Raw genomic sequence first — 27,089 nt, 5'->3', positions numbered from 1 at the left:
GTTGTATTGGCCTTATATTTCTGACATGCTGTAGAAATATACAAAGCATGCTATGGATTTATTCATTTTCTAGGATATTATTTTTGTGATATAAATAAAATTAATTTCTTTTTATGTGTTTTTTTTTCATTGGTCCTTTATGATTTTGGCACCTCAATTAAAATCCTAAAACAATGTACAATCCTCTCCAAGAAAACCAAAACTGAAATCAGCACAAGAAAATAATAACCATGAAAATAGATGAAACCATTCTACAATGTATGACTGCTTATCAGGCCAAAAAAAAAGTCTTGTCTCCTGCTTCAAGCAAGAAAAGATAGGGTAGGGTTGAGGTACATAGGAAATTACTCCTTTTTTAAAAATTATTTTACATTTTTAGTTAATGGGGAAATAATCTGCACTTTAAAGCAGAAATATGGTAAGGGTTGGCAAAAAACAATAAAACAATAGGGTAGGTAGGACAGCAGGAATCAGTTTTTTTTTTGGCCTCATCTCAGTAGAAATCTTGACCCTTTGTCCTTTCCTTTGTATGCATGCTTTGCTTGTATTGGATGAAGTCATAGTTTTGAAAGGACTGAAAAGATATGCTGATGCTATTTTTTTTTCATTTTAATTTAAAAAATTTTAAACACTTTATTTTTTCCTAATATTTTTCTCTAAATCATGAATGATGCTCAAAATGGCTTTATTTCAATTTAGGCAGCAACTTTTTTCGTACAAAGCAGTATAATCAGAAATGTTGAAACTTCATACCTTTAAAAAAAACTATTTTTTCCAGAGAATATTTTTTTATGAGTATTTGATGAGCTCCTTGTGTTCTTCCAGTCGGTCTGTCTATCTTCCATTTTTAGATCACCTGGCCAAAGACCATGTGAGCTATTGCCATCACTTGGCGTCCATCGTCATTGTCGTCCGTCGTCGTTGTCTGTCGTGGTCGTTAACAATTATACAACACTCTTCTCCTCTGAAACTACTTGACTGATTAGAACCAAACTTGGCATAAACGTTCCTTGGGGTATCCTGCATAGAACTAATGTGGAAATTTTTGATTCGTTGAAAAACATGGCTGCCGTTTCTTATCCCATCCCTATTTTCATTTCATCATCATCATTTCATGTTCATTTTATCATCCATTTCATGTTCATTCTTGAATATAGCTGAAATATTGCTGCTCAGATGTTAAACCCCAATAATCAATCAATCAATCAAATTTTGGTTTTAATCTGTTTTTTCAACAATTTTTGCTATTTTTAATGTTATTTCTTTCAAAAATCCTCTTTTCTGACACTAATTGACCTATTGAAACCAAACTTGGTATGAATGTTCCTTGGGGTATCCTGTATAGAACTGATGTGGGGATTTTTGATTCTTCGAAAAACATGGCCACTGTTACTAAAAATAGAACATAAGGGTCAGACAGCAGATTTTTGCATATATCTCCAAAATCATAGGTTTAACTAATTCTGATCTAGGGTAAAAGTGTTCAGCATGATAAGATCTATCTCTGGTCAAATTTTGGTTTTAAACTGTTGAGTCATATTGGAGATATTGCCTTTTTTCAATGATTTTTGCTATTTTAAATGTTATTTCTTTCAAAAATCTTCTCCTCTGACATTATTTTATCAATTGGAACCAAACTGGGTACGAATTGTCCTTGGGGTATCCTGCATAGAACTGATGTGGGGATTTTTGATCCGTCAAAAAACATGGCAGCTATTACTAAAAATAGTACATACAGTGTAGGGGTCAGACAGGTGTTTTTTGCATATATCTCCAAAACCGTTAGGTTTAGCCAAATTCTTTCAGTGGCTGAAATGATCCTTATTATTAGGACTACAAAAGTCTTCAGGGATAAAAGATTTCAGATGAGGTCTCACTAACCACTTCTCAAGTTTCTATTACTTTACATGTTAAACAAGTAATTTTCAATGTTTCACTGTGAATTCCCAGGACAAATGACGCCTGACAGTTGTATAACATTGCAAAGCTTGGAAAAAAAGGCTTTCAAAATCATTATTCTAATGGTACAATGACCATAGAAATTCTTCACAAAATTTACTTGAATAAAAAATACTGAAAATCAACATTTTTACCTTTTCTGCTAACTGACAGCATGGAGGCAAATCACTCACACATGTAAACAATATTCATACACTTTTGTAGTAAATTACAAATATGATTTTAAAGTACACATTTTCAGCTTTATTTTAACTACTTTTGATCAGAATACACACAAATAATGCACTTACAATGCATAGTTCTAGGTTCAGTGTGTTTTTGGTACTACATAAGGGGGGTGGCCATTTGAACTGGAAGTGGTTATTGAGACCTGACTCCTTGTAAGACTTATTGCCCTTGATAGGGAAAAATAACTTTTTTTTCAAACAGTTTTCAGTCAATATCTTGAAAACAGTGATAGATTAAAAGAAACATTCAATTATTGAAATGATCCTTATGATAAGCCTTACCAAAGACTTCTTGAGTCAAAATTGTTGGACAACTTCTTGTTAAATTAATTGCCTTTGAAAGGCAATATTCAACCAGGTGGGCGATTCAGTCTCCTGGGAGCCTCTTGTTTATGGTTTTAAATCAAATTTTAATGGCTTTCTGTTCAGTGTACTGTAGATGTATTGTCCCAGTTCCCTATATCCAATTCATTGAAAAACCTACTAAAGGTCTGAGAAAGATAACATTAAAATTTGATTGGCTGGTATAGGTATTTGAGTCACAGTTCTTTTATGTTGTCTTGTATTTCTGGGATATCCAGTTATTGGTCCTATTCAATCCCCTGTTATTAGTATATTTGTCTCATTTACAAAGTGACACAGTTACTTAGAAATGTATTTGTCCATCCGTTAAACAACATGCAATGCTGATCAAACTGTTCGGATATGGAGACCTGACAAGCAATTTTTTACAACCATTTGTCATTTTATCAGAATTTGTAATTGTTTGCAAAAAATGTCTGAATGAGGTGGAGTTGATATCACACATATTGTTTTTAGTTGTGTTTTGTCAAATCAGCTATAAGTAAATGACTTCATAAAACTCTTCAATGGATGCTTATTTTAACCAGGCTTTTATATTGAAACACATTAAAGTTCTATCCATCACACATGCACTTTACATTATACTTTTTAAACTCAAGTATAATTCTTTGAAGAATTATTTAGCTTAATGCCCTTCACCTTTATATTCCAATGTCCTTCACCCTTTTCTTTCAACAGGCAATATTATTATTTTGCAAGTCTGACAGGACTGTCAAGCTTTCAAAATTCAAATGTGTGAGATTTGGGAGGATTTTGAATGATCAAAGGGAAAAACAGTAGTTCAAAAGCAAATACGGTCAATTCATCATCTAAATGTTTGAGTCTCTCATGTATTGCATGAGTAATGGCATTGTTGGCATCTTGTACAAGTTAAGTAGCAGTCTTTGTAAGACTCCTGCAAATTTTGTAAAATGTGATACACTCACAAAAAGGCTACACATTTTTATTTTTGTTATTAAGTTGCTTTATAGGTCTTTATGATGAAATGTATAATTATTCATTCGAATCTGTCTGCTGTTAGTAGGTAATCCACTTTGAAATTTCAACAGTTTCTATTATATTTTACTGTCATTTACTGAGTTACCGCCGTTAATTTTGATTTCTATAGTACATTTAGAATAATTTTTATCTCCAAAGAGCATGGTTTAAATAAAAAACCACGTTAATTTCTGCTTACTTTAACATTTTAAACAAAATATCAAAAATATAAAAATGTAGGCTTTCCAACCATGTATCACATTCTGCATGATTCTTAGCTGGAGTGCTACTTAATAGTAGAGTTGGTTTTTTTTTTGCTGTACAGATCTGTAGTATAAAAAGCCTGTGAAAGATAAGACTTCATGCCCATTGATAGCAGAGACAAACTAACAATCAAGAAGGAACTGTTAGATTTTATAGCATATTATGCATATACTCTGCATGAACTGTTAATGGATGGAATTAATTGGTTTGGTATGTGTCTTTAATTTGTTGCATGTTTGTTGCTCTTTAGGGGCAGTGCTGTAGATTTGTACATACATGTTCTTGACTTCAATTCTATCTAATCTGAGAATAGGCAAATTACTTTTCATACATGTAACACAAATTTTTAGAAAGGTTAATTAACTTAGTTCAGATACAATTAGAATGAAAATACCATTAAGGAAGTCATGCAAATTGCTTATCACATAATGCATTGGTATTGTAGTTAACACCTAACTGGCAGGATATAACTAGTAAGCTAAATTTTATTCTCTATCACACTCGCAAGCTTTCTCATCATCCACCGAATAAGGGATAATTGGTAATTTTCCTTCTTACAGGTCAGAAGTGAGGAAAATTAAGAAGAGTCAGTATTTAAGAGGGTTGATAATAGGGCCCTTCTTTGTCTCAGCAAAATTAATAGTGTTCTTAACCTTCTTATTTTATGCCTTTACCGGAGCTCCAATAACAGCTGAAAAGGTTTTCCTTGCAGTGTCTTTGTACCAAGCTATTAGGTTGTCTGTGACCTTATTCATAGCCCTGGCGTTCCAGTTCTCTGCTATTTCCAATGTTGCAATTTCAAGAATGCAGGTTTGTTTCTTAGCACTAGATATAAGTGCTTTTGTATATCTGTTTGACATTGTTGTAGATCTTCCAGAGTAAACGGAAGTTAATTGGAAACATTGTTACATGTATAAACTTTAATGTTTCACTATCAAACAAAGCTAGCTAATTGTGTTGGGATTATGCTCTCAAATATTGAACAATGCTGGAACTTTACACTGTAGGTTTTTACCTGTGTCATCAAAGTTGAAAGCAGGTGTAGTAGCCGCTTGACTGTGTCCATCCGTCTCTCACACTTAGGGGATACTTACTTTGTGTGAAATGTAACTCAAATAGTATGGAATCAATATTATAAAAAACTTAGCTCAGTGTTTGTATAAACATTGAAGATGTGCACCTCATATTAATGAGAAATTCTACAAATACTTTCATATGTTTGTAGCTTTTTCAACTTACCACATTTTTCATCACTTGATGACCAAGATGGTATTGAACCAATATCATTCAAACTTTGCTTAGTGTTTTTTTTTGCTAGGCATATGAAGATGTGCACCTCCTATTGTGAAGAAATTTGACCAATATTTAATATGAATTTTTACCTGTTGAACTGAGACATTGTTAGATAATTTGTGTGTACCCACACTATAGTTTAACTTGCTTATTGTTAATACATATACTGAAAGACAAATACATTATGGTCACACAGGTCCTGACATTTTATGGGTCTTGTTTATCTTGTTGACGAGTTAAAGTCTTGCAAGTACCTAACAATATCCTTGTCGTGTCCATTTGTCCATAGAAGCATTTCTGATTGTACTGCTGTCTGATTTATACCCTTTCTGGTCTGGAGATGTCTGAAAGTCTAAGACCTACTTTTCTATAATGCATTAATTGTATAGTATAGTCTTTAAATTGACATTGGCTTGACTTAACATTTTTCTTAGGACTGTTATTTAAATAAACAAAAATAAAGCTTATTGACACAAAAATTAACTCTATTTTTCAATATCTTTACAGGTTGGAGGTTAAAAAAATTAAGTCTAGCAATAATGTAAGGGGCTTAATACTTGGACCCTTTTTTGTCTCAGCAAAGTTGATAGTGTTCTTAACATTTCTACCATATGTCTTGATCAGAGATGTATTAACTGCGGAGAAGGTCTTCCTTACTATATCCTTGTACCAGGCAATTAGGCTGTCAATGACACTGTTCATACCCTTTGCATTCCAGTTCTCGTCTGAAACCATGGTTACATTAAAAAGAATGCAGGTTTGTTGTGTTATATTTTCACTTTGGTTTTCTGTTGTCCTTGTGTGCTGTTTTCTGTTGCTCACATAATTGATATTTTTTTGCCAGATTTTTAAAATGTATTGTAGACATGAGGAAACCATTTTTGAGAAGAGCAATTTTCAAAAATAAAATCCTTCTCTGTCTTGTCTGACAACTCATATAAAAATGACTTCTGTTATTCTGTTTCTTCAATATCTGCTTTTGTCAGTGTTGGGTATAGAATTAATAAACCATTAAAGTTCAGGTATTATCAAATACAAAATCCCCAAAACTCTTGAGGTTTTGTTTCTTGTATTAAGCATGGTAGAACTTTTTGGTGTGGAATTTGGCTTCATATTTCCCTATGATTGGTTCTTCATACTTCATGTAGAATGATTATATTTTTCTCAGTCTTTCTATATATAAGGTTATAATGCTGCGTGAAAAGATAACACTTTGAAGCATTTGTGCAACATACCAAAATTTACAATGTGTATATTAGATTGGTATATTAGTATCTCAAAGTCTTGGTGTTAACTCCAAGTAAATGATAAAGGAGTGAAAAGCAGTAGTGGATCCATGGGATGCAGGGGGTTGGCACTTCTTTACTGGAAAATTTGTCATTTTCCCGTGTAAAATGGACAAAAATGGTAAATAAAGTCCTAGCACCCCTTTTTCTGAGGAATCCTGGCTGGAATTGTTGTTTTCAAAGTGTCTGGATCCGCCCCTTTAAGGTACCCATATTATTTCTGGATTTGAGGACTGTGACAAGATTTTTTATTTTTGTTTTATTTTCAAGTAGTGACATATGATATTAATTAATTTTTAAAGAATATTCTGTATTGAAGGACTTGAAATGTCAATAGTAGTTGACTTACATTACAAGATTATATTGGCCAGAAAGACACAAATAATATTTCCATTTTGTATTAATTACCTAACATTGTTGTAAATAGGACTTTTTTTTGGCGAACTCCCCCCCCCCCCTTTTGGGAGATTGTATGCATGCATGTATTCTTTAACCATTCTAGTTAAATCATTTGATAACATAACAATTTATTGTCTGATTTATTTAGTTCTAATAATTTTTCCTGTATATCTTGTTAGTAAGATATCATTTCAGGATGGAAATCAAGTATGAGTTAGCACCTCCGTGTGGTGTTTGTGATTTTTGTTGTCCCATCAGCACATGCTAAAGTTTTAGTTGATGATGTCTGAAGAAATTTATTTTAAATGGTTGTGCTTAGGCATAAATTATGAATGCCATGATATAAAGATATCACTTTGATATACTGGTGGTCCTGTAACCATATTCTATCATGTTCCATGATTTGCAGCATGCTTCTTAGGTAATTATAACTTTCATACACAAACTTGCTTAACTAACAAACACAAATATTCACATTTATTCACTGAATCACTTACCAAGATAACAACAGACAGGTGATTGATTTTGACATATTTTCAGGTTTGAAGGCAAAAAAGTGAAAAAGAGTGCCTATACAAGGGCTCTAATTGTTGGACCCTTTTTTGTTTCAACAAAATTGATAGTGTTCCTAACATTTGTACCTTATGTATTCATCGGCGGCCCACTTACTGCAGAGAAAGTCTTCCTTACAGTGTCAATATACCAAGCCATCAGGTTGTCCATGACTTTATTCATACCCTTTGCATTCCAATTCATATCAGAGACACTTGTTACCATTGAAAGATTGGAGGTTAGTCAAATATATTGTCAATTCATTGGTAGATAAGGTTAAGTAAAGTATACTGTCATTCCATTGGTAGTTAAGGTAAAGTAACATATACTGTTATTACATTGGTGGTAAAGGTTTAAGTAAAGTATACTGTCATTTCATTGGTAGTTAAGGTAAAGTGAAGTATACTATCATTTCATTTGTAGTTAAGGTAAAGTAACATATACTGTTATTACATTGGTGGTAAAGGTTTAAGTAAAGTACACTGTCATTTCATTGGTGGTAAAGGTTTAAGTAAAGTATACTGTCATTTCATTGGTGATAAAGGTTTAAGTAATGTATACTGTCATTTCATTGGTGGTAAAGGTTTATTTTATACTGCCATTTGATTGGTAGATTAGGTATAAGAAATTATACAACACTTTCTTAGAAAGATGTTATTATTATAAATATATAGTCATTGCATTAGTGGATTGGGGTTTATTCACACACTCTTCAGGTGAATAGATAAGGTTGTTAAAGAGGTCTTGATGACACCAGTCCAAAGGTGAAACATGTCAACCAGAAGGAATAAATAATGTGGAGCAGTGAAATCCAGTTTTTTTTTTTGTCTTTTTGACAATTTATTCTACAGATAAGATTTCAGTTAAGTTGACACATGTTTCATTGGTGTTCAGGTGTTGTTTCACCTGTGGCCATGATGCGGAAGGCAAGACTGAGGCATTATTTACCAGTGTCAACATTGGTGTCATTGTTGGCATTCATGTTAAAATTTTGAAGTTAAATTTTCCTATTTAAGTCAGTTTAATAGTTAGCACAAAGTGAGCTCAACAGCAACGTGCATGCATGTGAAAATAGCATTCTTGCGAATATTTTCAGTAGTCAGCAGAAACCACCATAGTTTAGAAGCTCTGCAGCAAGGAAATCAGAAATTTGCACGCATCTGGATCAATAAACAGAAATAGTAAAAAAAAATGTTATCATTGAAAATATACAGTCGTTTTTTATTTTTTCCTGCTTCATGAAATGTTCATGGAAAAGTTTGAGAAAGGCTGCATACACTGTAAAGTGTACTTACACTTCTCTCTTTGCTGTTCCACTGCTGTTTAAGAACCTAACTCATCTTGAAAAAAATATAGCCCTGACTGCATAGCTTTTCATAGGTAGGGAAGGCAATCATATTAGGAATTTTTGTAAATTGTCAGTTGTATTTAAGGAAGTAGATCTAGGGTATGGGACATAACCCTTGAAATCGGTGATATGTTGTATCATATTCAATTTCACCAATGTCTATCAAGCTTTCATTTGAAACAGAATGACGTCAGTCCAAGTTACTTTGATGCTTACATGAGATTGATGTAAAATGTTGAATACAAACGTTTGAATGATTTGTAACAGTTGTTTCCCTTACCCTAGGTCTACCTCCTTCAGTCACAGGTTATGGACTTAATTTTGGACTTAATACATATTCGGAGCTTCTACTCTTGTAAAGTTAAAAGTGAGGGTTCAAAAATATTGGTCTCTTGGTGCTTGCATCTGTAGGCAATGTATATGCGTACACCATATTAGGAACCACTTGTGCTTCATTAATCATATTTGGTATTCAATTGCATTAGCATCACTATTTCACAACTCTTTATCTGTTTCATGCATTTGCCCAACAGTCCCGGTTTATTGACTTTGAAGTTTCAAATTTTCCTGTTAATATTCTGATTAGGTCAGTTTGATATGAACCACTTGTAATAGGTCTTGGTATGAATTAGCATCACTTCTTCACAGTTCCATGTTGCTTTCATGCAAATGCCCCATCAGTCATGGTCTATTGACTTAAAATCTATGTCACTGAAACATAATTTTCGGCACTGTGCCATCTATGCAAACAATTAACTATAGCTGGGGCTTCTGTCCACTTTGATGGTATCAAACAGTTGTATAGATATGAAAATTGTTCAAAATCTATACTACTAAAGGAAGAAATCGATTTCTTTGAGCCGCAACTCCTCTGAAACCATATAAGGTAGAATATTTTTGTGATATGAGGTATAAATGTAGTGTTGTGTACTTCCTAAATTTGTCTTTGAAACAATATTTTTTTCTACGGAAAAGGCAATTTTTTTGGAAAATATCCAAATTCAAAAACCGTCATTGGTCCCTGTGTTATAATACACTTTCGTGCATGATCAATCGATATACTGCCCGGATCATGTATACATGTGTTACACAAGTATTGTTAGTTCATTACTATGCTTAATTAAATGACATTCACATTTGTTCTTCACAAAACGATTGTTGGGAATTTTGATCCATTAAAAAACATGGCAGCCGTTACTAAAAATAGAACATAGGGGTCAGAGGGCAGTATTTTGCAAATAACTCAAAAGCTGTTGCCCTTAGCAAATTTCTGACATGGGTAATATTATTCAGCATCATGAGACGGACCTATGCTGAAATTTGGAAAACGATTGGTCAGCTGATGTAGGAGTTACAGCCCCTGCAACAGTTTTTTTTTTTTTTTTTGCATTTTTCGCATATGCAACTTCGAAAAATCTTCTTCTCAAAATCCATTTCACAGAATTCAATGAAAGTTGGCTTATATGTTCCTTAGGGTGTCCCACACAAAATGACTGTTGGAATTTTAATTCCATGAAAGTTTTTAAGATTTTATGTTGGACACATGTCTACTTCCTGTTTGCCTACTTAGTATGTCTTTTAATATTTATGGTAAATGACGAAACATTTTTCTATAACATTTTTCTCTGCAACTATTTAGGGACTGACCATTTAACTCCTAGGGGGAGATTAGTTTTTTCTTTGGTTGTTGAAAATATTTCCATCCTGACTTTGGAGAAAAGATAATTTGGTAAGGAAGGGTTAAAAAATAAGTAATGTGAATAAAAAAAGAAAAAAAATAATTTGCTTACATGCGTTAGAAAAGTACATATTTTAGCGCTCTGCGCACAAAAAAAAGCAATTATGATTCAAAAAGAAAACCAAGTCCTCCTGAAAGGTTAATGGTCAACTCCTCCTAAACCACTAAAGCAATTTGAGCAAAACTGCACCATTGATGTATGGTAGATCCTTTACAATGATTACTCATTTTGTTTGGATCCGTCAAATTAGTACTGTGTCCACACTTTGCTCAATCGACTGTGATTTCACTGGCATCCGCTAGTATATAAAATTTGTAACAAGGTCACTATTAACTTTAGATTAACTGTCGATGTGGAAAAGGCAAGACATATTTCTGTGATAATTGTTTATTTTTGTATCAAATATATTTTATCCTTGGTAGATATATGTAGATAAATCCAATCATACATGTTTATGTTCAGATTGGTGTAATTGACCCATGAATTCTATAGTGTTTGATGCAAAGTAACAGGCTTTGTATATAGATTCTCTTTCAGTCTTGAGGGGATTCTCCTTCAGTCTTGGGGGGATTACAGGATTTTTCCACTTGAGAAAATTAAAATTTTAGATTTTAACCCACGAGCTTTATCACGAGTAGAGAAATCCTTTAATCCCGGGAAGAAATGAGGGAGAATCTAATTCTCCCATGAATAAAACCATAAAAAATAAACTGAACAACACCCTAAATTCTCCCAACATCAACTACGTCATTGAGGGCCTTCCCTCCAGTCATCAAGTAATTGCATCATCGATATCGCTACCATTATGATCAGTTGATACACTACCAACTAATCTTTTAAAATATGAATAACATTCATAAATCAACAAGTATTTAATTGATCAACAATATGAAAAACATCTGTAAATATGGTAAACATAGTGGTTGTGGAAGTCTTCACGCAACATTTTAATTTCCCGATACGTGGGATTATTAAAGAAAAAAACAGCAAAATTATTCCAAATTTGAGCAAAATAATTTAGAGAGAAATATTTCCCCCAATACTTATCAATGTAGGTTTTCATATCAAAACTTATTATTTCAGCTGCTGCAGAAAAAAATATTATTTTGTGCTTGGTAAAAAAAAAATTCTAACTCAGCATAAAAATCCAGCCTCCTCTTTTCAAAGAAAATAGTCTGTACCTTAGTCATACCTGGTATATATTCTTGAAGCATGGTTTTTCTATTATCCTTGAAGTTCTGCAGTAAGTTTTTTCTATAATATGAAAGTACACACAATTGAATAGTAGGATTTTAAATATGAAGTAGTGTACAGTTATTGGTGCTATTTGCTGAGAAAACTTGCACTTCATTCAAGCTTGCTGTTAAACCTCACCCTTGTATGCAAATGCATATTGTCCAATAAAGTATACTTCTCAACTCAGTCTAAACATGTTTGTGCACATTGATAAGACTTCAACTTTCTGTAAAGCAGAGATAATATAATGTAGTGATTGGTAGAAAGGAAGGAAGCAGTCTGCTTGTTTCCAGAAGGTGACTGAACTAATATTTAAGCTCTGATTTTCTAGAGATTTTCAAAGAGGATTTTTGATATTGTCACATAAAATTATCCCTGCAGCTTGGCATTTTCAATTCTTTCTTATTATTTTGATTTTTAAACACTGTCATATGGTTTGGTCAGTACTTGAATTGAATTGGCAGCAACAGTTGTCTTTTGTTGACAGGAATGAGTTGAGATCAGTGAGAGGTTACTGGAATCTGATTGGTCATATCGACATTCTATATGCAAATGGTCACAAAATCCTTCAGCTTGCAGTCTTCATACCCTTCTTTTTGACAGCTGATAGCTTCACTCCAGAAAATATTTATATTGCTGTACTGTGCATCCATTTCCTACATGACCATCTAATGAAGAAAGGGTCTTATTACCTCATAAATGTTCAAATTACAAGAGTCACTTTAAGCCGTATTAGGGTAAGTTTGTATAGTATTGAAGTTTCATTGTTTATTTACCAATTATCACATCACTTTAATTGCTTAATTGGTATATTATAATCATAAACCCCTTAAAATATTCTGTATAATGTGTTATTCATATACCGGCAGCAAGCATGTACCATTTACCAAATCACAAACTCCAAATTTCCCATTTTTAAAAATCCTAGAGTTTCACAAAGAATTTTTATGATCAACTGAATTTTGAATAACACTTTAAATGACCATCCTGAAAAATTCAATCCAATTCACTGCTTTTACCTGAACAGGTTGCTGTCTTGCATGATATAAAAGAAACTTGCATTTACATCTGATTTGTCCTGTGTCAAATCTGCGCTGAGCTTCAGATATACTTGCTAGTTCAAACCTGTATTGGGGGCTGCCTGTATTCAGCAATAACCTTTCTTTTCAAGACTGTAATTAAAGAATCATTATAGTGCATTCTAATTTAAATAAACCAGTATGTATGGACCACCTGCCTTATCTCACCATGATTTTGCATTCCTTTGGAAGATCACTTATGTCAGATTTCACTTAAGTTTTATTGAATATTATAGTTAATTTGATCAAATTTTCATTAATTTGTTTTTCTACAGGTTAGGACTTAAATATGTGCGTGCCTATTGGTATCTGACTTGCTTCACCAGCCTAATATTTGAATTTGGTCACAAATTTCTTCAGCTTACTATGTTAGTCCCATTTATCCTGACTACCAAATCAATAAAAGCAGAGAATATTTATATAGGCATATCTTGTATCCAAATACTACATGGTCGTTTGCTGCAGCTAATGCCATACTACATTTCCAATCTGCTACAGACCATAGTATCTATAAATAGAATAATAGTAAGTTATTGAAATGTATATCTTTTATTTTGAGTAACACTCCCCTTTCCTTCTTTTTTTATGGGAGGGGTAGAGAAAGAGGGTTTGGGATATTGTCTCATTACAAGAGTCTCGGTGGCCTATTTACTGCCACTTATATTCTACACAATGATATACTGCTGTCTGTTTAATGATACTGATACCAGTGTATTAAAAAATTTAAGATTGACAAACTGAGTTTATTGGGGTCCTTTCAAATTGCTGGATGTCCTATATTGATAAGTCTATTTGTCAGTCCATATCAAATCATGTATAAACTGTAACTTTTTTTGTCTTTAGAGATAAGCTTTTGATATTTGTTGTGTGATTAGATTACTGCAAACCAGTGTGTTCATACCATTGACTCTGTCCTTTGACCTTAAGGTCAAATTTGGATTTATTTTGTATCCAGAAAATGCTTTTATTAATCATTTGGGTAGAAGCTTAGATGTGCTGTGTATCATTGGTGATGACTTTTGAACTTCAACTTTGACTTCAAGGTGAATTAAGAGATGTTTGACATAACGTTTTAGTGTTAGCGCTGTTTGCCTTTCAAGATTAACTTTTGATATTTTGGCATGTGAAAAGACAGCCTCAAGACAATGTACCATATACCAACAAGGGATGGTGACTTTGACCTTGAACTGTCTTGTAGGTCAATTTTTTATCTCTTACTCTTTTGATGTCATAACCTCTTACCAGACTGTACCTTTTTAGCTTTACTGGCCAAAGGCCATGTGAGCTATTGCCATCATTGGCATCTGTCGTTGTCGTCCATCATTGTTAACAATTTTTTAAAACTATTCTCCTCTGACACTATTTGACCAACTGTAACAAAACTTGGTATGAATGTTTTTTGGGGTATCCTGCATAGAACTGGTGTGGGGATTTTAGATCCATCCAGAAACGTGGCCACCATTTCTAAAAATAGAATATAAGAGTCAAACAGTATAATTTTAAATATATCTCCAAGACTTAGGTTTAGCCAAAATTCTGACATTGGGTAAAAGTGTTCAGAATGATGAGATCTATCTGTGGTCAAATTTTCATTTTAGTCTTTTAAGCCATGTTGGAGTTATTGCCCTTTTTTAATGTATTTTGCTATTTTTAATGTTATTTCTTCCCAAAATCTTCTCCTCTGTCACTACTTGACCAATTGGAACCAAATTTGGTATGAATGTTCTTTGGGGTATGCTGCATTTAACTGATTTGGGGATTTTTTATCCGTGGAGAAACATGGCCTCCGTTACTATAAATAGAACATAAGGGTCAGACAATCATTTTTCGCATATTTTATTTCCAAAACCATTAGGTTTAGCCAAATTCATTCAGTTGCTGAAATGATCCTTATTATAAGGCCTACGAGTCCTCAAGGATAAAAGTTGTCAGACGACTCCTTGTAAGAGTTATTGCCCTTGAAAGGTGAAAAATGTCTTTTCTTTTTACAGTTTTCAGCCAATATCTTGAAAACTATAATAGATAGAAAGAAAATCTCAATTGCTAAAATGATCCTAAGATAATTCCTTCCAAAGTCTTCTTGAGTCAATATTGTTGTATTACTCCTTGAAAGACAAAAATTATCAAGGTGAGCGATTCAGGCTCCTGGGAGCCTCTTGTTTTGTCTTTCAGTTTGAATTTTAGCATGAGGGATATATTTTGACTGTCTTAACAATTTTGAAAAACTTCTTGATTGAGAGATGTTTTTAGAAAATACTTTGCTTACAACTTGTAACCAAGTTTCTTCCTTCAAGTTTTATTATGTTGGATTGAAACAGACATGTAAACTACTGGTTTGTTGATGTATTCTTGAAAATTTATGTTTTATGGATATCAATGAACTTTGAAAGGATTGATGACTGTCTCATTGGCAATCATACCACATCTCCTATTTTTATATTTACTTAGTAATTCATCAATATAAAGCTAAAAATGTAACAACACTGGAGATACAAGCTTTCACAGATTCAAATCATATCACTCAGTAATACATGTAAGGTTTAGAAGGCAAGAATATGAAGAAATCAAGCAAAGTAGTATATTTTGTATAGAGGCTGTGTGAGAAAATTGATCCATGAATTTTTCTGTTGATAAATATATTTCAATTAAGATCATAGAGCACATATACAAGAATGACTTTTAGAAACTGTGACTACACTTACCAGCAGCTTAGTTTGCAGAGAAAGCAAAAAATGAAATGAAATGACTTTCTCTGGGCAGCTTTTTAAAACTTTATCTTGATAAATATTTATCCACTGAATAACTTTTATAGTTTGCACTACACTGATCAAGTGGTTAAAAATCTTATGATACAACAGGGCTGTGGTAACAAGTTTTGTACATTTGCTGTAAATATCATGGTTAAGGTTCTTCCAAAGACAAAATCTAGGACACAAGAATATACACATGAAATTGTCAATATTTTCATTTTTTAATACACTTATATACAATGCATACTTTTCAATGTACTTCTTCTTTTCGCCTAATTATATGAAAATATGAATCTTGGTGCATTCTTTTAGGAGTTTTTTTTTAAAAAGATGCACAGACAGCAAAAATGGCTATATCATTGCAAAATATATGTGAACTTCTTGCTTGACATCATGTTTAGGTCCTCCCAGTGTTGCATTAATGAAAATATTTCATACATAGAAAATATTAAAGCCATTTATTATATAGATAGCAGTGATTTACCGAATGTTCCCAGTGTAAACATTTTTGATGATTCACGCTTTCTCCCGCCAAAATGTCACAGCACGAATATCATTCCCCTGTTCACAAAATTTTAAATTTATGTTAAAAATAGCCCTGAATAATGGAGGAAATCTATACAATAAAAAGGATAATCAATTGGTTATCGTGAATAAACAAAATATGATCACGCGGGCCAAGAAACTCTTGCGTGGAACAAGTTCCACACACTTGTTAAAGTTACCCATTCTTTGGCACTAGTGATCATATTTTGGTTCTTCACTCTTTCCAATTAAATATCTCATGTCTTTGTTTTTTGTTTTTTAATCATAACTCATTTCCTACATTACCAAATCAAATGTATGTTGTTTGGAGAAATGTATTATGAAGTCTACTCTGTATGAACTTACCAGGGCATTTCATTGTATGATATATTGAAAAATACCAAAAATACCAAACATATATAATGCAAATTTCAATATGCTGTCCATTTGTTTCAAGGAGTAACCTCTCATCAGCAGAATTAGAACAAAATAAAATGGAGGATGTGGGAACTCTATCGTCTTACTGCTTGTACATGTGGCATGCTAGGCTAGGATTCCAGGGTTTGGATCTAACTTAGGCTGTAAACCATCAAATCTTGCAGCAGTTTTTTTTTTTTTTTTTTTGTTCGGTATTTTCATGGTAAGACCTTTAACTTGAAAAGTTAACTGCTGTAAATATTTTTTTCAAAGATTATGATTCAAATAAGAGAACAATTGCAGAAAAGAATGAAAATGGCACAAATATTTACTGGTTTACAGCATATAAGCTTAATATGCTAACCAAAGTATTTTAGCAAGTCCTTTCAATAATTTTTATTCCTACTGGTTTCTTGGATAGGAGGCAGATGAAAAGTGTCTGTGACCGCTGGAGACTTGAAACTATTGTTGATCTTCTTTTTTCATTTGGTAACAAGCTGATTCAACTTGCAATATTTATACCATTATTTCTAACTGCTGGTTCTGTAGCAGCAGAAAGTGTATATGTTACAGTGGTATGTGCAGCACTGCTTCATGATCGATGTCTGAGATTAGGAACGTATACCATTTCTTACTTATTCAGAGCCAGTATAACCATTAAAAGGATTGTGGTAAGTTTATACAGGACGAATGCTCAAAACTGTATTCAAAGTAAAATACAATGTAAAATGATAGCTATGAAAGCATTGAGAGCCTGATTTCAGTCTGACAGGAAGTAACATCTTGTGGAATTATGTCTCCTCCCCCAATTTGGTGGGGAGACATATTTTTTTTTGGCTTGTCCATCTGTGTCAAAAAGTTTGTCAGTGCAACTCCTCTGAAACTATTGAAGCGAATTTTACGAAACTTGGTTTGTAGCAAGAACATCATATATAGTTGTGCACATTACCAGGAAATTTTTATCCCCTAATTTTTGTAGGAGTAATACCCCTTTGAACTAGAAATTTGTTAAATGTAAAAATCCTCATTATTACCTTGTCAGTTCAAACTCTCTGGAACTACTGAACCGGTTAGTGCAACTTCTCTGCAGCCTCTCAACAGAATTTCATAAAGCTGTTCTGTGGACATGATGGATACTGCTAGTGGATCAAGTTTGTGGAACGGGGAGACATGTGTTTTTGTCTGCAGACAAAAACAAACTTTAATTTTTCATACAGAGGGAGAAACATTTTTTACATTTCTGGTATGCTCATGTCATGTAATATTTTGACCCCTGTGAAATATTGACCCCAGGGTTATAATAACTTGCAATACTTAAACGTTTCTTTTCTGCTTCATATTCTGTTCTGACAGAAAGTATCTAATTCTTTCTCTACACTACAACATTACCATGAAGGAAAAATGTAAAATAACCATCACTTGTTTAATTGCTTTACTTTCCTGATTAATAGAGATAGGATGACAAGGATATACAAACTCACATTACTATTACAAGGCTTGTGGTAAGCGAGGATAAAAGGAGTCAAACAAGATTTATTTGAGGTCATTATAGAAGTCATTGGTGGAAGTCAATTGAAATTGCCACATTGTAACATCAGGGTGTTGGTCAAGAAGTTGAAAATTTTGTACTAGTCACATTGTAACATTTGGGATTTATCAAGAAGTTTAAAACTTTATACTAGCCTCATTGTAATATCAGGGTGTTGGTCAAGAAGTTGAAAACTTTGTACTTGCCACATTGTAACATCAGAGTGTTTGGTCAAGAAGAAGCTGGCCTTAATTGAATCAAATGTTCTTGTCTGGAAATATTCATGGATTTAAACTGATTAAAATATAGGATAACAGGATGGCAGTATATATATAGTTCTTAGTAGAAAAATTTAGTATGTCATGAAAAAATTAAGTCATCCTGATTTGATTTCAGGAAATGTATTAGATACTGCCATTTTGCACATTCTCTTTTGTTATGCAGTCTTAATGAGCTTTGCATTTCTTGTGGTAATATTTACATGGACTCTACATTTGTATGATGCTTTTGTTACATTTAACCATATCTTCTTTTTTTTAATGGAATCTCAAAAATATTTGTTTTTATCTGTGTTGTTTTCACTTGTCTTGTTGTCTTCAGTGGATAATAGGTTTTAGTGCCATAATTTGTGTATGAGTTTGTTAATCTTAAAAAATTTTACAGCAAGGTTTCATACCACAAAAGAATGGCTGCTATTGATTTTGGGATTATGCTCCAACTGTTTTAGAATTTAGGGGTTAAAAAGAGGCCTTCAACAAGCATTTCATAGAATTTTAGCATATAACACCACTAAAAACACAATAATGTCTTTGATATTGTTCCACAATATTCTATACCACAATGGTGAGACTTGGATTGATTTTGGGGGTAAAGATTTGAACATATCAGAAGTTGGGCCAGAAATATGCATTTTTCTGGTGTCCAGACAATAATTGACTATTAGTGAATAAATCTCCTTATCATTGTATTAAGAGTTGCTCATTTGCTTTTGTTACTTAGTATGTATGATTCTAATTACTTTACGTTGTTTGTTGTGTATGTCTGTTTTCCATGTCAGGTCTTTGTCCCTGGATTACATACTTTTGATTACTGCTATATCCTTGGTTCCCTTAATTACTATTACCATACCACTAAAGGGAGAGGGGGTTAAGGCTAGAACCTTGCAGGAATTATGGACCAAGAAGAGGCCAGAAAGTATTGTACATTATTGTATCCAAAGAGTTCTTGTGTCCATAATATACTGTAAGTCTGTATGTTTAATGTGTCAAAAACTTGTGTTATGTCCACACTTGCCTAAAAGAAAAAAAAACAGAGTTCAACTGGCTGTGATTGTAACATGCTGCACTTGGCAAAGCTTTTTATTTTATATCCTTTGGCTATGGCTTGTTTAAGGAAAAATCTGTGATTATGTCCCAGCCAAATCAGTATGAGTTATGTATTATCAAGCTTTATTGATGTGTCCATACCTACCTAGGCTTTTCTGGATCCCGCTTCTGTTATTGTATTAAGCTGTTTAATTACTTCAATTTCTTTATTATGGAGAAGCCCAAAATATGTTATTTAACAAAAAAAGTTCGAAGTAATGTTTATAAAAGAGTAGTTTTAGAGTACCTATACTTCAATTTTGAAAAAAAAAAAAGCCTGTTGTTACAAATCTGATACATACCTTAAGTTTTACATTGAAATTTTGAAAGAGAATAACTTCATGTTATTACATTCTAACATATCAACTTAACAATCTGTTAATGTATATTTACAGAAAGTGTTTTCATGGTCTTTAAGGTTTTAGTCTTTAATTAGAAGTAAAATTTCATTCTTTGAAGTTCAAATTTTAGAACTTCAATATTATGTTTATCTCAGAGGGACATATAAAACTAAAATTAGATATAAGTTTGTCGATATTTGGCCACAGCTTTAATTGAAAAATAGAATATAAATATTCACTCAATATAGATATATGCAAAGATGTATGGTTACCGCAGATAATATGGCGACCTGGTAGATAGGTTATCAATAAATGAAGCGTTAAACAATGCACTGTTGGATACACAGATGCATGTAGATTCAGATATGAATACACCATGGGATACATATATTGGTGTAAATGTCCAAAAAACTAAAACGTCATTGATTAATGTCTATGTTGGATAATAAAAATAAACATTAGATGCAGGAATTCTGCCAACCTTAGTTTATATCCTCTATTTAAAAATTGCTCCATTTATCCACATTGTCTATGTAAATATCAGTAAAGACGATCCATTCTATAAATCCACAATACCATGTGTACAAACATGCTCCATTTGATAGATCCACATGGCAACGCTTATCTCAGCAGGTATTGTCCTAAAAATAAATAATAAAAAAAAAACATCAGTATCTTTTCAACAAAGGGCTGGGCAGTGCGTTTAAAAATTGTTTGGAACATAATATGGCAACTAGCTTCTTCAACAAACAATTCAAGAGAACGCTCTTACGATTTTTATGTCAAAAATATCTGGTCTCCCTAAAAAATGGTGAAAATTCCTGAATATGTCCCCTGCGCTATATGAATTTAAGTATAATTAACTTAAATTTAATTACATAGGAAAAGTTTAATTCAGATGTGTATCCAAGTTCAAAAGTCTTTAGACAATCAAGCTTAGGTCTCTGGATAAAAAACTGCTTTGAAAAGAATAGTATTGGTAATTTAAAATTGACAATCCTTTCATGACACATCGCATCTGCATTGTCTTATTCCTTTTGCTAGAGTGAGTTTTGTTAGCTGTTTTAGATAGGTTAACCATGTTCTGTGGCAATAAACAACTTTGAATTTATTTCCATCCATAGGACAGAGATCAAATTTGTGCAAGTTCAGCAGAGTTTAGACTGTTTGATTGGCTTGTTGATTTCTTATGGCTCCAAACTTCTTCAGGTGGCTATTTTTGTGCCATTTTTTCTGACAACAGAATCATTCGATACAGAAAATGTTTTTGTGGTCATTACTTGTTTGAATGTTTTACTTTACCGATTACTGAAGATGGGATTATATATTACAAGGATGACACAAGCACACGTTACTATTACAAGGCTTGTGGTAAGTGAAGATGGAAATAAGACCAGAGTTTTTTTAGGTCTTTGTAGAAGTCAAGGTTATAAGATGTTATAGCACTACATTTTAGTGTCCCTTGTTTTTTTTTTTTTTATAAACCTTTAAGGAGGTAGACCTAGGGTAAGGGACTTAACTCTTAAAATCAGTGATACGTTTGTATCATATATAATTTCACCAAAGGGTGCACTATACAGTTACATTAAGGCACACTGTTTTGCACACTAAGTTGCCCCGTCAAATTTTGTAAAACTCAAAATTAGAAAGTTGAAATTTGGTGGATATATTGTTTAAATGTAAGTAAACATTATGTAATATATGGTAAACAAGTGTAATTTAAATGAAGAATGGTATCCGTAACGTTTCAGTACCCTGCTGTATTAGGTTCAGATGGCTGATTTCCAAATACCTTATTTTGCACGAACTTTTGGAACTAAAATTGTGAGAGAATGAACTGAAAAGGGTCTTATTATTTTTACCTTTTTTCCACCTACTCCATGCATGCTTTCATCCTGTGGTAATTTCCAAGTGCCTGATATTTTATAAAACATTGTATTTGGCTGTTAGTTTTGGAAAGGCACCCCTTATCTGTACTAAAACTCAGTAATATTTTTTTCAGTATGTTACCATGGCTACTGGATTTTATAACTATAATCACTGAATTACTTTTAAATGACTTGAACCTCCACACACCAAGGATTTGAAAAATATGCACTTTTTTATGACAAAACACTAGATACTTCTTTGTGGACTGCCTCAAAACAGCTTTATTTCAACAAAATGAGACCAAATTTTCTAAGTTACTTTGATGCTTACATGAGATTGAGGTAAAATGCTGAATACAAACATCCCAATGATTTGTAAGAGTTGTGTCCCTTACCCTAAGTCTACCTCCTTGAACAAGAAGTATTTATTTTTAATCCAGACACTTATGTTGCTAAGTTCATTACTGATGATTTTGTCTGTGAAAATTTTGTACTTGCCACTTGTAATATGGAAGTGTTGGTTGAGAAGAAGATAGAGGGTCCTCTTTATTAAGTGAAGTGTTCTTGTCTTGAAATATTCATTGGTACAAACTAGTGAAGATATAAGGTTATAGGACAGTAGTACATTTATATTTTTTTATCAGGAAAATGTAGTGTTAACAAATGAATTCATCCTGGTTGTTTTTGAGGAAGAAGCTACCCTTAATTGTGTACTCTGTATACATAGATAACTGAAGACTGCAATCCCCCTTTCAATCATTCAGTCTTAGTAATCTGTTGAAATTTAATATCTATATTTTTTTCATATGATACTGCTTTGTATTATTATCATATTGTAGACAAATACAAGCAAAAGCTGCTTTACTCATAAAGGCTGCCTTTTCAGCTCAATCTGTTTATGGATATGTTAATTTTCCCCATGTGTATATGCAAATGTTCATATGTCTGTATACATTTATCCATACCAACTGTTGATGTGTATATGTTCATATATCTATATACTACATATGGGGTAACAGTCTTCTTTGTTCAATGGTTATTATGATCATGTGATGCAAAGGATATTCCACATCAATGAAGCCTTGTTTCTATTTTATTAAATATGTTGACGCTATGTTTCTACTTATATTTATATAGACATTATACACTGTACTTCTAAATTTAGATCGGGCTATAAATTGTTCTGTTCTGTTATTACTCTCAGCCAATCGTAGAAGAAGCATCACAGACAAAGCAGACAAAAAGATAATACATTATCTACATATGTAATATATAAATTATGGACTTTCACTCAGTCAATATGTTTTATATGGACCTGTTAGATTATATTGACCTTAACTTCGTCCTTGGTCAATATAATCTGAACAGGTCCATATATAATGTATTGACTTCGTTTAAAATCCATAATTGATAAATATCCACACCTTAATATATTCATTTGCTTATTCCATGGTCATTTGTAAGGATTTAATGACTCCCCACTGTCTTAATGTCATAATGATATATACAGTGTAGTGAATTAGTTGGTCATCAAAGATCTGCATGTATTATTTCAGTCAGAGCAGGCAGTGACTCTTTTATCTAAAATGTAGGTTCCTGTTAATACCAACCACCTTATGATGGGGACCATAAGTTCTACTTGGACATTAAGAACTAATTTTAGCCAATTAATGGCATTTTCTCAATTTTCTCCATGATAGTATGGCCCTCTTGTTATTTGTAATTACATATCTATACAAATTGACATGACGTTATCCCATCACTGATATTTATAACAGTTGTTTAGAAGCAAGCATGCAGGGTTTGGTTTTTCTTTTTTTTTTTTTTTTTCAAGAGAACATATTGCATGAAGTGAGATCATTCTCCACAAATAACTGGAGTTCAAATTAGTGAACGTCTCAAGTCCAGGACCGTCCATTTCTGACCCTGGACTTTTCATATTTTATGAACGTAGGTCCTTTACATTGAATCTCTAATGAGAACCTTTAGTTTACATCAGGTGTACTTTTGATTTGAAATCTACAAAGGTCATAGACCTTCCATCCTTAAAAGCAAATTTGAACCCCGATAAGGGATTAATTGTGGTATATGGCACATTGTTACAAGGCCATTGTTAGCCTAAAATATGACCATTTACCCTTGGCTGCTTTCATTGACAGGTTGGAGATAGCAGTGGTCAGAAAAGCCAAATTATTTTATGGAAGTTCTACAGTTTTCCATCTCGCTGGCCATTTTGTTTGTTTTCTTCCAATACTGTTGGTTGTTGTTCATAAGCAGAAAAACATCCGTGCTGAAAACATATATGTTTGTTTGGGAGCATTGTTCCAGTTAAGGAGAACATTCTTTATATTTGTTCTAAGAAGTTTTCAAAATTCTGGAGAAATTCTAACATCAGTGGACCGAATTGTGGTAAGAGAAACTTTTTTGTGCAACTGTCAACCTGTACCAATAACCATGAAGATTTGATTTATAATACAGTGAAACCTGTTTAAAGAGGTAGACCTAGGGTAAGGGACATAACTCTTACAAATAATTGGAATGTTTGTGTAAAACATTTAACATCATTCTCTTCTAAACACCAGAGTAACTTGGATTGATTTTATTCTATTTCAAGTGAAAGCTTGATAGGCTTTAGTGAAATTGATTATGATGCAAACATATCACTGACCCTAGGTCTACATTCTTAAGTTGAACTCCTTTTGTACTTTGAAAATTGGTTTGATTTAGACAAATGTTCAGTTTATCAAGGTCCAAAACACATTTGAACTGACATAATGAGACTGTAAAAAGCTCTTGGTTTTGACAGATATTTGGAAATTTTTCAGGGTTTGGTTTGAGCAGATTTCACTGTACATTAAATATTGACATCACTGCTTTTTGGGCACTATTTCTACTCATTTGTTAGTGTATTACTCTTAGATTCTACAGCAGAAAAGTTGCAGAGATACTATAGGTTTAGACATAAGTGGGAACACCCCTGTTAGTCATTTTGTTATCTATTTGTCTATTAAATCAAGCTAAATTAGAGCTGTGGGTTTATGAAAGGACATATTCTAAGAAAAAAAATATGAGTTCTCAGGGTTTTTTGGAAGTTTTCTGCATTTTTCAATTTACCTGAGCTGCATAAAAAAACTTAACTGAGTTTTTCCTCAAATCTTCAATTTCAAACAATTTGATTGGTCGACATTGAGTTGAAGGAAGATTAGAGGAAAATCTTAATATGAGATTCTTTATGAAAATGGACCCTGAATTATTTACTGGATAGTAGTTTCAGTCTCTTTGTGTATTGTTTCTCATTATATATGCATAACACCAGTGGCTTTTGACCCCCTATTGGTAGACTATATTTGAAACTAGCAATAGATTATTGGCAGATTGAAAGATTTTCAAAACTATTATCTTACTTTAGTTTAAAATAATCATATATGCTCAACTAGGACAAATGGGTTAGGAAACAAGTTAACTTTTTCAATATGGTTGCAATTGACTATTTTATTAAGTGGCTAATATACAGTCAAACCTTGTAAAGTCGTAGTCGAAGGGACCAGACAAAAATGTTTGAGTTAACTGAGGTTCAAGTCATCCGAGGTTGAATATAACCAGGAAATAGTTTGGTTGAAGATTGTTTCTGCATTTACATCATTTGTTGTGCTTGTACATGAACATGTTCTTTACTTTACAGGGTTCTTCGTGATAACTTATGTTTCATATCAGAAGATGTTTTTGTGTGTTGTTTATCATGTTTTAAAAACTGAACGGCACCACGTGTTTAAGGGAAATTTCCTTTTTATTTTTTATACATTGAAAACATCATAAGTTCATTACATGCTGCTTTGCACGACTTGCAATCACTTATATTTGTCAAACTATGTGCTGTTCATTACTACGATAAAATTTCAGAGCCACTAGCGAACAAATGTCGTTAAAATACACTTAATTACTGTCATCTGTTTGATGTTTAATTAAATATTCAGATACATGTACCATTACAATTCATCTGTAATTTTCATATTTTTTTCAATATATCTGATATCACTGTAAGTGTGAATTTCAACGTGTGATATATAAAGTTGTTTCCTTTCACTACCTATGCTATATTAAGATTAACAAAGCCATAAAGAGTGTCAACAAATAATTTCAAAAGCCACTTTGATCATTGTAAAAACACAGATCATTGTTTGTAATAAAGCAATCAGTTTTCCAAATAATTAGAGACATCAGGGCTAATTAACCTCGAAGTCTTATTGAGGGGACTGATTGAAAACCTTGAATTATCCAAGATTTCGAGTCATTCTAGGTAATATTGTATTGGAGTAAGGAGAGATTTGCTTGGACTTTGAAATTAGTTTGATTATCAGATATTTAGATTCTTCCGAGTTCGACACATCAAGGTTCGACTGTAGTTAGCAACAACTTGCACTTGTAATTTCTGTACTTTACATTTGCATATGATTTGCATAATTATATATTACCACACCATTTTGTGCTGCTGATCGGTGCCATAGTTTACTGTCAATTCTAGCTTCATACGAGATCAAAATGTACCTCTTAAATATCATTCACATGTGTTCTACATGTGTTTTTTTTTTTTTGCTTGTACGAGTACGGGAAGTTTACATTTAAAATATAAAATGATTGGTTAGTATTACTCAGTTGCCAAATTAGACATCTGACTGCATAGGTCATAAACATTATCGGGCCCCTGATATATATAAAGTCTAAAGGAATCTGCCAACCTGCAAACTTAATGGGTATCGGATCGTCCAGTCATGACGATACAGCACAAACAAAAAATTATATAAGTCTAAAGGATTGTACAATGATACCGATAAAGATGTTAATACACTATAATAAAATATATAATGAGCAAAATTTGTTTAATCTGGTTCCCTGGTCAATATCATAAGCAACGAAATATTATCCGCACTTCCTAGTAACTAGTTGTTTTGATTGAGAAACATTTGAGTCATCATGGTATACGAAAGAATAATCATATCAAGGGAACCAAAGTTCTAGCCAAAGTCACTCGGTTTTCGAGCATGTTGCATTTGTGCCATTTTGGATGTTGAAAGGAAACCAAAATCAGTGGCAGAGAATATTTGATGATTAGCGATTTTGCAGACTTCAGTCTTTGAAATAATCTTACAAAAGATAATAGCGGTACAAGAAAAATTTAGATAGAGCCATTTTAGCATCATTTCAGTGAAGAAATTAATTTAGACCCCACTGCAAACAAAGTTTAGGGGTGTATAGTACCCTGTCAGTCTGTCCATCTGTCCAAACTATTTTCTAAGCAGCTTGGATCATTGTTATGAAACTTTGTTGCATGTAATATAACCACATGGAGTTTTGCATTTTGTCAGGAGTTTATGTTTGGGCAAAAAGTTGTGGAAATGATGACTGTTGCAACTTAAGCATTTTCAGCAAAACTGTTGTCCACAACTCCTCCTCAACAAGTTGCAGGATTGCAATGAAACTCAATGGAGTATAAGATTGACATATGGAGATGTGCATATTGTCAGCAGTTAATCTATTCTGATATTGTGTTTTCAACATCAAATAGTACTGATTGC

The 27,089-nt window shown here is 32.8% G+C and overlaps 1 protein-coding gene across 8 annotated transcripts in view; it reads left to right on the top strand.

The window, feature by feature from the left end:
- Positions 1-27,089, top strand: part of LOC148625354 (ATP-binding cassette sub-family C member 4-like) — a 107,262-nt gene that overhangs the window by 28,908 nt on the left and 51,265 nt on the right. Inside the window, exon 8 of one of the 8 annotated variants that reach the window (XM_088568826.1) lies at positions 23,676-23,925. The exons of 3 other annotated variants lie outside the window; for them this stretch is intronic. In XM_088568826.1, the coding sequence (XP_088424952.1) occupies positions 23,676-23,925 (250 nt within the window). Of the gene's footprint in view, positions 1-5,591; positions 5,842-7,309; positions 7,560-12,131; positions 12,382-12,998; positions 13,249-23,675; positions 23,926-27,089 lie in introns of all 8 variants that reach the window. 4 more of the 8 variants (XM_088568825.1, XM_088568828.1, XM_088568824.1 and 1 more) reach the window with 4 other exon arrangements.

The sequence above is a fragment of the Perna viridis genome, chromosome 2 (assembly GCF_037379345.1).
Source record: "Perna viridis isolate PV_CMFRI_1.1 ecotype Kerala chromosome 2, ASM3737934v1, whole genome shotgun sequence".
NCBI classification, from domain to species: Eukaryota; Metazoa; Mollusca; class Bivalvia; order Mytilida; family Mytilidae; genus Perna; species Perna viridis.
Note: the sequence above shows the minus strand (reverse complement) of the source record. Positions and strands in the feature narration are given on the sequence as shown.